General features: G+C 38.0%; 1 protein-coding gene across 2 annotated transcripts in view; it reads right to left on the bottom strand.

The window, feature by feature from the left end:
- sptb (spectrin, beta, erythrocytic) overlaps positions 1-12,888 on the bottom strand; it is a 107,133-nt gene that overhangs the window by 65,616 nt on the left and 28,629 nt on the right. For both annotated transcript variants that reach the window (XM_088087244.1, XM_088087245.1), the window contains 10 exons: positions 11,375-11,492; positions 10,033-10,191; positions 6,947-7,249; positions 6,707-6,857; positions 4,640-5,510; positions 4,377-4,514; positions 3,139-3,898; positions 2,742-2,944; positions 811-901; positions 226-372 (listed from right to left, as the gene is read on the bottom strand). In XM_088087244.1, coding sequence (XP_087943370.1) covers positions 226-372; positions 811-901; positions 2,742-2,944; positions 3,139-3,898; positions 4,377-4,514; positions 4,640-5,510; positions 6,707-6,857; positions 6,947-7,249; positions 10,033-10,191; positions 11,375-11,492 — 2,941 coding nt within the window. The remainder of the gene's footprint in view (positions 1-225; positions 373-810; positions 902-2,741; positions 2,945-3,138; positions 3,899-4,376; positions 4,515-4,639; positions 5,511-6,706; positions 6,858-6,946; positions 7,250-10,032; positions 10,192-11,374; positions 11,493-12,888) is intronic.

Here is a 12,888-nt window from a genome sequence, read left to right as displayed (position 1 = left end):
AGGTCTAGTTTGTAGGATTTATTGTCATCTAGCAATGAGGCTGCAGAGCTGATTCCCCTAAATCCGACACACTGGACCTTTAATGCTTTATCAATTCATGTTCTTCTAAAATACATTTTCTAAGTTATCGTGTGTCTCTTATTGTTTAGGGAATTCTTATTACATGTCAAATATATGTCGGAGAAAGTATTTTTACTTCTACCTCCCTCTCACAGTGTCACTAACCTGGTCGACTTTGTTGAGCCAGTCCTTGTTGGAGGCCAGCTCGGCCATGAAGGCCTGATGTTTCAGCCACTTGCTGTGGAGGTTTCTCGCCTCATCGTACGACGTGTCCTGAGCTGTCAGCATCTTCTCGTTGATCCACACAGTCAGCTGAAGCACAGAGCGGAAGAGAGAGTATCAGGGATTAGCAAAAAAAAATAAAAAGATTCAAATCAACAGCTTAGATTCAAGCACGTACAGTTAAAAAAAACTTGGGAAAGTCATGAAAACGTCAGCATTTTAAATTTGTGCAGAGGTGACTTTCTTTGAGCAGGATTTACTTCTTTATCTTTTGAAAACAGAGCATTTACCAATTAGCCAAATGGGACCTCTATCCCAAACAGGGAAAGATATAAATTTAGTCTCATCAAGTACAACTGCGTTAATATAAACATCGCACAGTGTGTTCTGCAGATCGCCTACAATCAACGAGAAATAAATATAGCAAAAACACAGTGGTGTCAAGTCTCAGCGAAGGAATAATTACACTAATAATTAAAGTACTAATTGATGTTACCCAGTGATTACATGAACTGATGGTGAACTCACATCCTGGGTGTTTTGCAGGAAGTGCTGCAGGTCCCGGTTGTCTCTGAGCTTTTCTGACACCTCCTGGGCTCTTCTCTTATTCTTGTTGTGCCTGAAGGCCAAACACAAGAAAAAATACATTAAAATACAAACTAAAGACATGAGTTTATCTTCCTCCACCTTTTAAATTCAACACTTTTCTCTCTGTGACATAACAGGACACAACTACTGAGAGAGGGTGAATCATTGTGAGCTTCTCCTCCACACAGAAAAATACCTGACACAGTAACCCAAAACAGCCATCTGTTTTTCTGCTACACTGTGAAAAATGGCGCTCACTTAAAGATCAATACCCATTATTGCGGGCGCCCGTCTACTCGCTGAATTGTGGGAGTTAATGGGACAAGGTCCCTTGGCCTCTCTACAGCCGCGTGTTGACAAGAATGATGCAGTGATAAGAAAGTTGTTTCACTGCTGAGTTGGTGAAACTGTAAAGATTATTTTTCTACATTAGAAAAATAATCCATTTTTTTCAGTATTTATTATGTTGGTAAAGGCGAAATTTTGGACTGTGTGATGATGAAAGTCTTTAAAGTTGGTTAAGAGTAAATATTAGATGACTACAGACCAGAAATAAGCACCACAGAGCAGCTGGCTTGACTGTGGACTGTGGAAGTCTTGTTATTTTTTCTATTTGTAAAGATGCAAACATAAGAATAAAGCCATCATTGATTTTGTATGCAATCACTTTCCATAAATTTAAACTTGTCAGTGTGGTATTTCAAGTATTTTCTCTGACGAATTCCTCGACTGCTCTAGTTTTTTTTTCTATTTCTATTTCAGCCTCTTTTCCAATATTAATCTCAAAATCTCTCTTTAAATCTCATAAATATATAAGATTGCATTTAATTTCAAATTTTAATTGCTACTGGAGATATTAAAGTCATAACCTTTAAGATTTTCATTTAAATAAACGTCAATAACACAATAGTGATTGAACCTATGGAATAATCTTGAGAAAAATCACAAGTGGCAAACAGTGAGTGGTAAGGGTAGGCAGAGCTAACACAACAAATTTGCAGATTTGAGTGATGAGTACAGACGATGAAACTTAAAACAAATGCAAAACCAAAGAGGTTAAGAAGAAGGCAAACAGTTAACTTACTGACATAACAGGACACACTGTTTGAATTTCTGGCAATTGAGATCTAAAAACACACCTATAGCTAATGACCGTAGCTGCTGCCAAAGAAAACAAAACGGTGATCTTCAGCATTGTAACTAAGTATTTCACACGTATAGATTAATTTATAATTTGTTTTTGCAGAATAACACATCCCTGAGTGGGATTTTTCTTAATAATGAACAATGGGCAGATGTTGCTGCCAGAGCTTAAATGTGATTATCCATGTGATAAATTAAGAGATGCTCTTAAATGCTGCTCTTACACTCTGCTGTAAGTAGGAGTAAGTAGCTAGTTAAATGTGTCTTATTGCTTACTCTAAGCAAAGACATTGTTTTTTTCTTCTATGTTAGGAGAATTGATTTAAGTGTGGGGTTTTTTTTTGGTACCAAATGTTGTTAAAAATATGTTGATTCTTCAGAGGGACTAAAACTTACAATATAATTACCATTTTTTTACTATTCAAAAGCTCTTTTGACTTATTGATTTTGCATATTCCTTCACAAACCTCCTGATAAGAACTGCATCGTTTTTTCATTATTATTTAGATGTATTGTACCTATTTCATAGTATGTTTTTTTATATATACATTTTTTTCTACAGGTTCATTCATCCTGAGACTTGCTATTATTCCTTAATTTCATTTTCTCCTGGTATGTTTATATTATGTACCAATACACCAAAGAAAATTCCTTGTATATGAAAACCTTCTTGGAAATAAAAAAAAAAACTGCTTCTGAAATCATATTGACTAAAAACCAGGACTGACCTGTCTCGGACTGAGTCCATTTTCTCCTGCACTTTCCCAGAGTACAGGTTGTTGCTGTCAACCAGCCGCTGTCCGCCCTGCAGAACGCCATCAATCTTGTCCTCGTTGGCTTCCATGGTGCTCACAAAGTCCTCATGCTTCTTCAAAGCTTTCTCTGCTCCCGCCAAGGTGTCGGGCTTGTCTATGTGCGCCAGGGTGTACTCCTGTAAACAGAGCGAAGAAAGAAAAAGACAAACACTTTTGAGACTCACAATCAGCGACGTGGTAACTGACCAGGCTGCATTCCTCCAGACCACATCTTTTAAATACCTGTAGCGTCACTAAAACCATCATTAAAGCCAGAACCCTAGAGAGCTAATGACTTTTTCTGGCAAATAATGCACCTGCAGGACCATACCTGGTTGTTGAGGATGGCCTCCACAGCTTTACCGTCCCTCATGAACTGCTGGAAGCCCAGACCCTGATCCAGGAAGTTCTTGCGGCTGTCCCACATCTTCTGCAGTTCGACCCAGCCGCGGTCCAGACCCTTCAGCCTCTGGTCAAGCTGCTGGTACTGAGGATCATCCTCCTGACCCTGGGTGACCTGAGCGCCAGTGTCCCTCACACGGTGATAGTCCTCCTCATGGTTGTTAATGTCTTCTCTCACAGCGTCATGCAGGCTGAGCTCCTCCTCGGCCTCCGGCAGTGTGGCGGGCATTTCCTCTGACGCCACGGCCTTCTGGGTCTTGAAAAGCCAGGACTGGAAGTCGTCCATGTCCTGGAGGAAGGTCTGTAACTTGCTGACCTCACCCAAAGAGTCCTCTCTGTCTTTCAGGGTCTTTCTTAGGATGTCCCAGGCGGCGTCCAGCTCCCCTCTGCGGGCCAAGATGTCACCTGCGTTCTCCGGGTGGTCCTTAGCCAGCTGGTCGGCCTCTTTCCTCAGGAAGGTGAGTTTGGTGTCGATGGCAGCCAAATCTCTCTCCATGCCAAACAGTTTCCTCTGGATGGTCATGACGGCTGCCAGATCGTTGCCCAAGTCCTGTGTGGACTCGATCACCCGTGTCTTGTCTTTGATCCAGGTCTCTGTCTCGTCACACTCTAGCCCGTAGTTGTTCAGACTGACGGCTGAATCCACCTTCCTCTTCTTGTCCTCCACCATCGCCTTAAAGGCCTCCCACCTGAAAGAGTGAAACAATGCAATTTCATACTCATTTCAGAAAAAGTAATAAATCAGTTAAATGAAAAGCTGCTTTATCAAATGAAAACTCAAGTAAATGTATTTAGCTAACTTTTACCCTCAAATATGTAGGCAAATTTCACATTTCTGCATGTCCAGCTGACCTGCTGTGACTACAAGAGCTTGCTGGCAATTAACTAAAAATAACTGGAAAGTGTACACCAGTTAAACACTGTTTCAGTTTCAACCCTAACTATTGTTAAATTACAGACCTCTTTCCAGGAAATTTCAAAATTATGAGGAAATTATAGACCTGGAAAATAAACAGTTTCCAAAACAATTTGATTGTTCTCTGTGCAAGGAAAAACGTTCATCATTAATTTTTGTCATTAAATGTGTATTTTTTGAGGAATGCTGATGCACAAATAAACAGTGAAACTCATGACATGGATGATAAATATAGAATACACTGAAAGCACCTCTTATTCAGTCGTGTCTGACATTCTTTGATCTCTTTGGTGCGAGGGTGTCTGCTGTCCTCAAGCTGTTTCACAGCTTTGTTGACGTCATCGACCCTCGACTGAACATTTGCCATGTCTTGAGCAAGAATGCTCAACCTGAAAACAAGAAAAACATCAGTTTGAAGCACTATAATTTCCAGATTATTATGAATTACAAAATTAAATGTAGACAAACACAAAATAATTCAGGAGAGCCGAAAGAGATCATTTGTTTTATGTACCTATTCTGTACGACTTCCAGATCCTCCAGCTTCTCAGGCACCTCCAAACCCACCAACCACGTCTCCTTCTGACCCATCCAAAGCTCACAGGCGTCCGTTTCACTGAAGATGGTGTAGAGGGACATGGTGTCATCCAGCTTTTTCTGTCTCAGGTCGGCCAGAGACATGAGCTCCATGTACAGGTCCTTGATGTCCTTCAGACGTCTCTGGATATCAGGAGTGTTTTGTAGCTCCTCTGGCAGCACGTTGGCCTGTTTAGAGAGGGCATCTATAGTGGCTCCGTTCTTGATCGCTTCATTCCTCAGGTCTTTGTGCTTTTTCAGCAGCCGTTGGGTGGTGTACTCGTCGTGACCCACGTCGTCGCTGCTCATCTGCCTCTTGGCGTCCAGCAGCCAGGCTTTGAGGTCGTCAGCGTCTCCCTGAAACTGAAAGAACCTCTGTGTGTCCTGGAGGTTCTGTTTACGAAACGCGGCCAGCTCCTCCAGCTGCTGCCACTGCCTCCCGATGTCGTCCATGCATTCTTGGACTTTCGGGGAGCCAAAGTGTTTGGCCTTGATCATCTTATCTCCCTCAGCCATGACCTGCTCTAAATTGGCGCGTCGGGCTCCGAGCTCGTCCTCGAAGGCGCTGTGTTTGCTCTGCAGCACCAGCACACTCGTCAGGTCCTTGCCATAATCCAGGGAGGAGAAGATGTGCTCCTTCTCTCTGATCCAGCTGTCCAGCTCCGCCACCTCCCAAAGGAAGTTCCAGAAGAGGCGGGACTGCTCCAAGCGAGCTCTCCGCTGGGCTGCCAGGGCACAAAGCTCCTGGTAGCACAAGTCCAGGTGTTGCACCCTTTCACGGATCACCTGAGGGTCACATGGCTTGTAGGCTGTGGGGGAAAAAAATAAAGGAATCATTATGTATATTTACTTATTTCTCTTTCTCTGCTTGCTTAATTCTTGTCAAGGTTCAGGGATGATGGTGTCAATCTCAACTGTAAACTGTGCGGAGGTGCAGTTCACACACTGATCAAGTTGAGAAATATTATCATAGAACAAACACATATAGACACTCATATCCCTGACAAAACCACCTGATTTTGCTGCAATGGGAGAAAATCTAAAGGAATATCTCACCCTCAAAATGACCATTTGTATATCAGTTGCTCACTGCATTTTACCTTGAAGCTGTGAACAAAATTTTGTTTTTCTCACAACCCTCCACACAAAACCCTCCACACAACCCCCCACACAAAATCCAGAAAAGGCATTTCTTATAAATTGCAGCAAACAGGCACCGCATTTAACAACAGCAAAACTTTATCAAAAAAAATGTTAACAAACAACTTGAGCAATATAATCCACGTCTCATTTGTTCAGTTGTATGCTCAGTGCTTCCCAAATGCATGAAATTTTGCTAAAATCCTACAATTTAAAAGTACATTAGTACAGACAGTCCCATGCACAGATGAGTAGTCTTTTATATTGTAACTTTCAGGAAAAATGCATCTGTTTGGGAAGTCACCTTAGAATTATATATATTATATATAGGTTCTATCTGCGCTCTGAGCAGTTTTCACATATTGAGCGTTAAAGTATTTTTGTGCCAAATAATGAAAATGATACAAATGACTTTGTTTACTAAAGAAAAAGTCCAAAAATGCATACAACTGAAGAAAACACCTCATATAATGTTGTCACAAAATAAAAATATATGAATACATTTTGACAAAAATGTCAGATATAACCTTATAGGTCTAAGGTGACAGTGCTGAACAAGCTAAACTTCATTACCACTGCAGTGTTTAATGTCATTTTTAACACCTGGCAATTAATGAACTTTGACAAAATAAATTTGTAGGCTATATCAGATCAAACAATATGTAAACAGGACCAGACATATAATGATAACTTTCAGTGTCTTTGCACAATTTAACTCAATGCTGCAGACACGTTTTGGTCTGTGCCCAAAAGGTATTGTGGTTCAATATCCAGCCCTGGTCAGGGACCATGGCCTGCAATCCATTCAGTGTAATCACCCCTAACAAAAGCAGAAGCAAGGGGCATGACGAGGCGCTGCACTTACTGTCTCCATTGGCGAACTTGAGAGCAGCAGCACTGGCGTTCTGCACCCTCTCTGCCTGCAGAGCGATGTCGTTCTCTAACAGAGCGTGTTTCTGTAACAAGTCTTCCACCTCCAGCAAGTGTTTTCCAAAGTCAGGAGACAAGAGTCGAGCCTGAAGAGAGGAGGAGAGAACAATCTGATCAGTTTCGAGTCTGGAGAATACATGCTATGAGTTGATAAATATTGCCTCCTGTGTTTTACCTTCATTTCGTCCATCCAGTTGATGATGTACAGCATCTCCTGGAAGATCCTCTGCAGGGTCAGGTTCTTCTCCAGACGCGCCCTGCGAGCCTTCAGCAGCTCCTGCAGGTAGTCCCACAGACGCAGGATGTTGTCTTTGCGCACGTCAATGCGTTTGGCATCATGGTATCTCTCAGACTCCAGCTCCTTTGAGATGTCCACCAGGACTTGGACACGCTCCTCATACGCGGCAATGTCCGTCTCAATGGCATCGTGCTTCTTCTTTGCTGCCTCAACAGCTGGCAGGTCGTAACCAAAGTTATCCTGAGGAGAGCAGAGCAGAGAGGAGCTCAGGTCACAACGTCAAGACAAGCCTTTAGACAGTCGGTACATTTTACTAATATTACTCCTGTTCTTCTTTTACTCGAGTGAAATTTTGATTGCATTCTTACTTGTAGTTTACTTATATTGTAAGATGTTGCTTTTTTAACACTTTCAAATTGACATAATTTTTTTGTGCTGCATTCAAGTGCCTTTCACAGTATTTAAACTTTTAAACGATGAGCTCTCAAAAACATGAGGAAAAAAGGTAGTGAGCAACTTGGCAAGATATGTTTTGCAGACTGCAAGAAATTAGTACATTGAGTAATTTGTCAAACGCTCAGGAAAAATGTCCAGTAAACTATATTATTATAATTATCATAATCATATCTTTCAAATTATGTTGCAGAATTACTGATATTTTTATGGACTCTTTTTTAAAGTAATTTCGTTGTTATTTTCTTTTGTTAATTTTTAACTTCAATCTTTAGGTAATTTCCTCTACTGTTCTTTTGTAATTTCTAGCAAACTTTTATGTAATTTCCCTTTAAAGTTTCTAATTGCCTTCCCCCGATGCTTTTGAAAGAAATCAAGCCATTTTGCTCAGGTTCCAAAGGGCTAAAGTTTCCACATGGAGTTTTCTTGTAAACAAAAAAGGTTATGTTTATCATTATTATTATTATAATTATTAATAAACAATTTTATTTATATAGCACAATTAATGCATAAAATGCAACACAAAGTGATGATCTGAAAATTTTAATATTTGTCACAGAGTAAAAAACAGATAATAAAAATATATAAAATTAAATAAAATTCACTTAAAACTACAGGCTAAAACAAGATCAAAAAACCATCAGTTAAAAACGCATGTCAGGAGGAAGCAATGGTAAAAACTGCTGATTTTTCATGTAAAAGTTTGAACAGATTTAAAGCCCTCAGGCACAGTTTAAGGGCACAATTAAGAAAGGCTGCTCCTCTGTGCCTTTCAGTTCTGACCTCTAGAAAATCCAAGAAGTTTGAGTCTGAGGATCTTAGCAGGCACATACTGTAAATCCTGACAATATGAGACAGATAAGATGGGATAAGGCCATTTGGTGATTTAAAAAAAAAACAATACAAGAGTTCTAAAATGTGTGTGACAGACAGGTAAACAATGTAATGATTTTAAGATTGAAGTAATTTACATGAGGTTTACATTCAGTGTTTCTCACCAGTGTAGTGTGTATCCTTGACTTCTAACAAATGTGTTGAAGGCATTGTGCTTATCATAAAGCATTTTTAGCTCCTGAATTGTTTGCAGACATGTTTACTAGCTCCACCATGAGCTTCACCAGCTGACTAGTCTTCTTCTGTGCTGCCTTTGAAGGTGTACTGCAGCATCTTAGTGTGTTACTGCCACCTGTAGGCCAGTGTAATGCTGTGAACCCAGTGGCAAGACTGAGTCACATCACCCACTTCCATGTGCACAGTGGAGCAATGTAACTAAGTACTGTATTTAAGTACAGTTTTGTGGTTCTTTTACTTCACTTGAGTATTTCCATTTTAAACTATTATTTTATATTATTATATTACTATTACAACTCTTATATTTCAGTTCCACTACAGCTCAGAGGAAGCATTTGTATTTTTTACATTACTACATTTATTTTGTAACTTTAATATTTACTTTACAAATTCAAATAGTCAATACAAAGTCTAAATCAACTCATACATTATAATTTATTAAAAAAGATCAAATTACCTAATAGTATATAAAGGGAATTATACTGTGAAATTTTGCACATCACCTGGTCAGTATTTTGCACATTTCTGCACAAAACTATTAATTAAGCTGTTTTGCTCTTATATTTAAAAGCAGATATATTGTGCGTATTTTTACAGTATTTTTCTATTTCTATTGGGTTGGTTTTTTAAAAAAAATTATATATCAACCTATCGACATATTTATCTATATATTCCACATATTGTTACTTGCCTTTGTTGCTTTAATTTTAAATTTGTTGTTATGCACCAATACACCAAACCTACCTGGCAATAAAACAAATTCTGTTTCTGCTAAACTGGATTGTGAAGTAATTAAAATTTGCTTCATATTTACCAGTTGCAACATTAAAGTGATGAACACATAAATGCATCCATTATTGTAATCAATATAATATATATTGTTCTGAAATTGGCCAATCTGCATGATGAATACTTTACTTTTGGTGCTTTCAAAGTATATATTAAGCCAACCTTTTTTTTTTTTGCTTTAACTTGAATTAGGTTTTGAATGTAGGAGCTTTATTCATAGCAGAGTATTTTGGCACTCTGGTATTTTTTTTATTTTTTTATTTTTTTACCAAACTAAAGTTTGTGAATACTTCTTTCACTATATGAACAAAACAATGCACCAACCATATAAAAACAGGTACATAGAGCTATTAGAGGTCAAAAACTCCACAGGGAACCTCTGAATAAAGAATTTTAATACTTCTTCTATTGTTTTGTTACAAATGTTTCTTCTGTTCTTCTGACAAACTTTTTGAGCCAGGAAAGTTGCTTTTTTTTACTTGCAACTTTTTAGTGTCTCCAGCTGTTTCTGCTGTTTATGTCTCATCGCAAATAATCTGGTGTGTCAATTAATTAATGCAAACACTGTAAAGTCCTGTGCTGTTATATATGTAACCTTATTTAATTAGGTAGTCTAATTGAGATCAAGACCTTTTTTAGGAGACGCTTCAGAAAACACATCAGATTAGAACATTATATAGTATCCATTAATGTTGTTGTTGATGTTTTACCTGAGCCACGAGTCTCTGGTTCTCCAGGAGCCAGGTCTCCCTCATGGCAGCCTTCCTGTCGAATCTTCTCGCCATCTGTTCCAGCTTCTCCTGTCTGATCAGCTCGTCTCTCAGGACACGCTCCCGCTCGTGCTCCGCCCTCTCCAGACGCTCCCAGGCCTGCGCACAGATGATGAGAAGAGGGTTTGCTGTTTTTGGTCATAGCGATGTCATACTTTCTATTTACAGTTTCAAAGTTATTTGCTTGATCCCATCAACAGAGAGGTCGAAGTCAGCTACAGAACAACTCCTGAATTTGGTTGGAATTAAGTCTTCAAGGACACTTTAGGGTTGATGGTTGCTGATGAAACATACAGTATATATACTCACTACATTATTGTATCTTAAGGAGTGTACATTTAGGACTACAACTAACAAATATTTTTATTTTCAAAGTGATGCAGTGTGATGATTTAAAAACAGAAAAGCAGCAAATCCTCACATCTGATTCTGAACATCTGAATCTGTTGAACATTTCGGCTCAAAACATGACTTAAAATGATGAATCGATTTTGAAAATTGTTGCTACTGATAATTTTGAGCTGTATCAGAGGTAAATAGATCTCGCTGCTTACTATGTTGCTGATATATCGGTGTTATGTAGTTTCTTTTGAGAAATTAGTTTTTATTTTTTGTACCAGACCTTCTTTTCTTCAAATGATGGCTTTTATTGAACAGTTTACTATACTGCACTATAGCATCACCAGTGTAATTTAATTTATTTGTGGTTTAATTGTTGCCTTGGGATTGTGCTCTGCTAAATTAATGCATTTTCGCCATCGAATTGAGCTTTATTCCTAAACTTTAAACCATAGAGGTTGACATGCTGGTAAAAAAAAAAGGGACAAACTTGAAATGAAGAGGTTAAACAAATTCTCAGTTAAAACAATGGCAAAGTCATTAGCTGAGTAATTGGGGAATTAATTTATTTTTTCTGGTATTTCTTAAAGTGTTTTATGAATATATCGCTTTATTTGTATACATTTCAGTATTATTGCCGTTGTTCCTTGTTATTACAATGATTGTCTTGACTTGAAAGGCTTTTAATATAATAGATATTATTGTCATTATTACTTTAATGCCCTCGTTTAAGATTCTTAATTATGAGGAATTGCTGCTTTTCTTTGTTTTATATGATAATAAACTAAATATCTTTGGAGTTTTGGACCAAACAATCTGAAGACATCACCATGGGATTTTTTGAAATTATGATTATGATTTTGCTATTTTCTGACATTTTATAGATCAATAAAATAATCTGAAGATGAATCACAAAGGGAAAAAAAGACCTGATCCTTCTCACCCTGTTGATATCAGCGACCAGGGCTCCCTCTTTAGGCGTGTAGACCCTCTGGTTGTTTGCCCTCATACGGCTCTGGATGGTGAACAGCAGCACCTCGAGGTTTCCTTTCTCCTGGAACCTGAAAGAAAACAAACACAAGTCACATAAAAAGGTACAATGAAGCTACATTTACTGCAGTTCTGATATTGTTTGGCATCCTCCCCTCTAGAGCACAAATGCCAAACCATTCTTGGAAGCTTTAAGCATTTTTGACGTTATTGCTCACACCCACTCTCTGTGGTTTAAAGATATCTTTACTCTTGAATGTATCCAATGGCAACCTTTTCAAACTATGTAGAAGAGCTTTCTACTTTTACCCTGACTGATGCCCACACTCAGGTGTAAACCAAATCCACCTCCACACACATATACAGTCCAACTGTACATAGATGCATCAAAGCATTTGAGCTTTTAATTTGAAGATCTATATGTTTGATGATCAACCTTTTTATTTATCCTTCCAAAAACTTATTTATACATTTTATTTCTATTGTAATTTGTTTTAATTATTATGACTACATATTTATTCTTTCTTGTTTCGTTTAGTCTCTAATTGTTTCACTTCTGTCTAATGTCTTAGCAATTATGTTACAATACAAACATAACAAACAAGAGCAATAACATAATGAGAGCAAACTGAGAGCAAAAATACAATACCCCTACATGCATTTCAACAAAGTCAAATAAAATCGAAGCAAATAAAAGCACAGTCTTTGTTATAATTAACATATGAATTCTTGAGTTATGGCCAGAAACATGTTTTGTGAGGTCACAATGACCTTTGACCACCAAGATTTAATCAGTTCAGTCTTGAGTCCAAGTGGACATTTGTGCCAAATTTGAGAAAATTTGAGAGAATGAGAGAGAAGGACAGACCCCATAAAAAAATTTATGGCCATATACAGTATATGCACATATATTTTAAATACTGGGACTCATAACTTTATATATATGGGCGTGTTTGAAATTATTATATTGATTTCACACATAAATTTCAACTTATATTGCAAACATGTAGCAAAAATATTTCAGTTTTCTTTAAAGTAGCATATATAGCACTGTGCAAAAGTCTTAGACCACCGTAGACTTGTTGTTTTAGCAAAGTTGTATATAAATTTATTTCTCAGTCTCTTCACTGAGATAAAAACAAAGAATACAGAGAATGTGTACAAGGCATCAAAACACCAAAAAAGTGCGAACAAAATGGCTTCTTCAGACTGAAGCCAATGTTTACTGTGAAATATGGAATTGTACAACCATAACAAAACTGAGCTCAAACGATCAATACTGAGCTTTGAACATGTCTTGAATGCAACCTGGTGTAAATACAGCAGAAGCTTAGTGTTGTACATTTCAAGACATACGAAGTGGAGAGGCAGGTCACACTAAATACTTGCAACTTATCTCTCTATGACTTATATCTCTATTATTCTGAAATATTTGCATTTTTAAAACTGTATACATGTTTCCTGTAT

The sequence above is a fragment of the Plectropomus leopardus genome, chromosome 14, assembly GCF_026936395.1.
Source record: "Plectropomus leopardus strain MGB_pleo_1.0 chromosome 14, ASM2693639v1, whole genome shotgun sequence".
Lineage (NCBI taxonomy): Eukaryota > Metazoa > Chordata > Actinopteri > Perciformes > Serranidae > Plectropomus > Plectropomus leopardus.
This window is presented reverse-complemented; position numbering and strand designations above follow the sequence as displayed.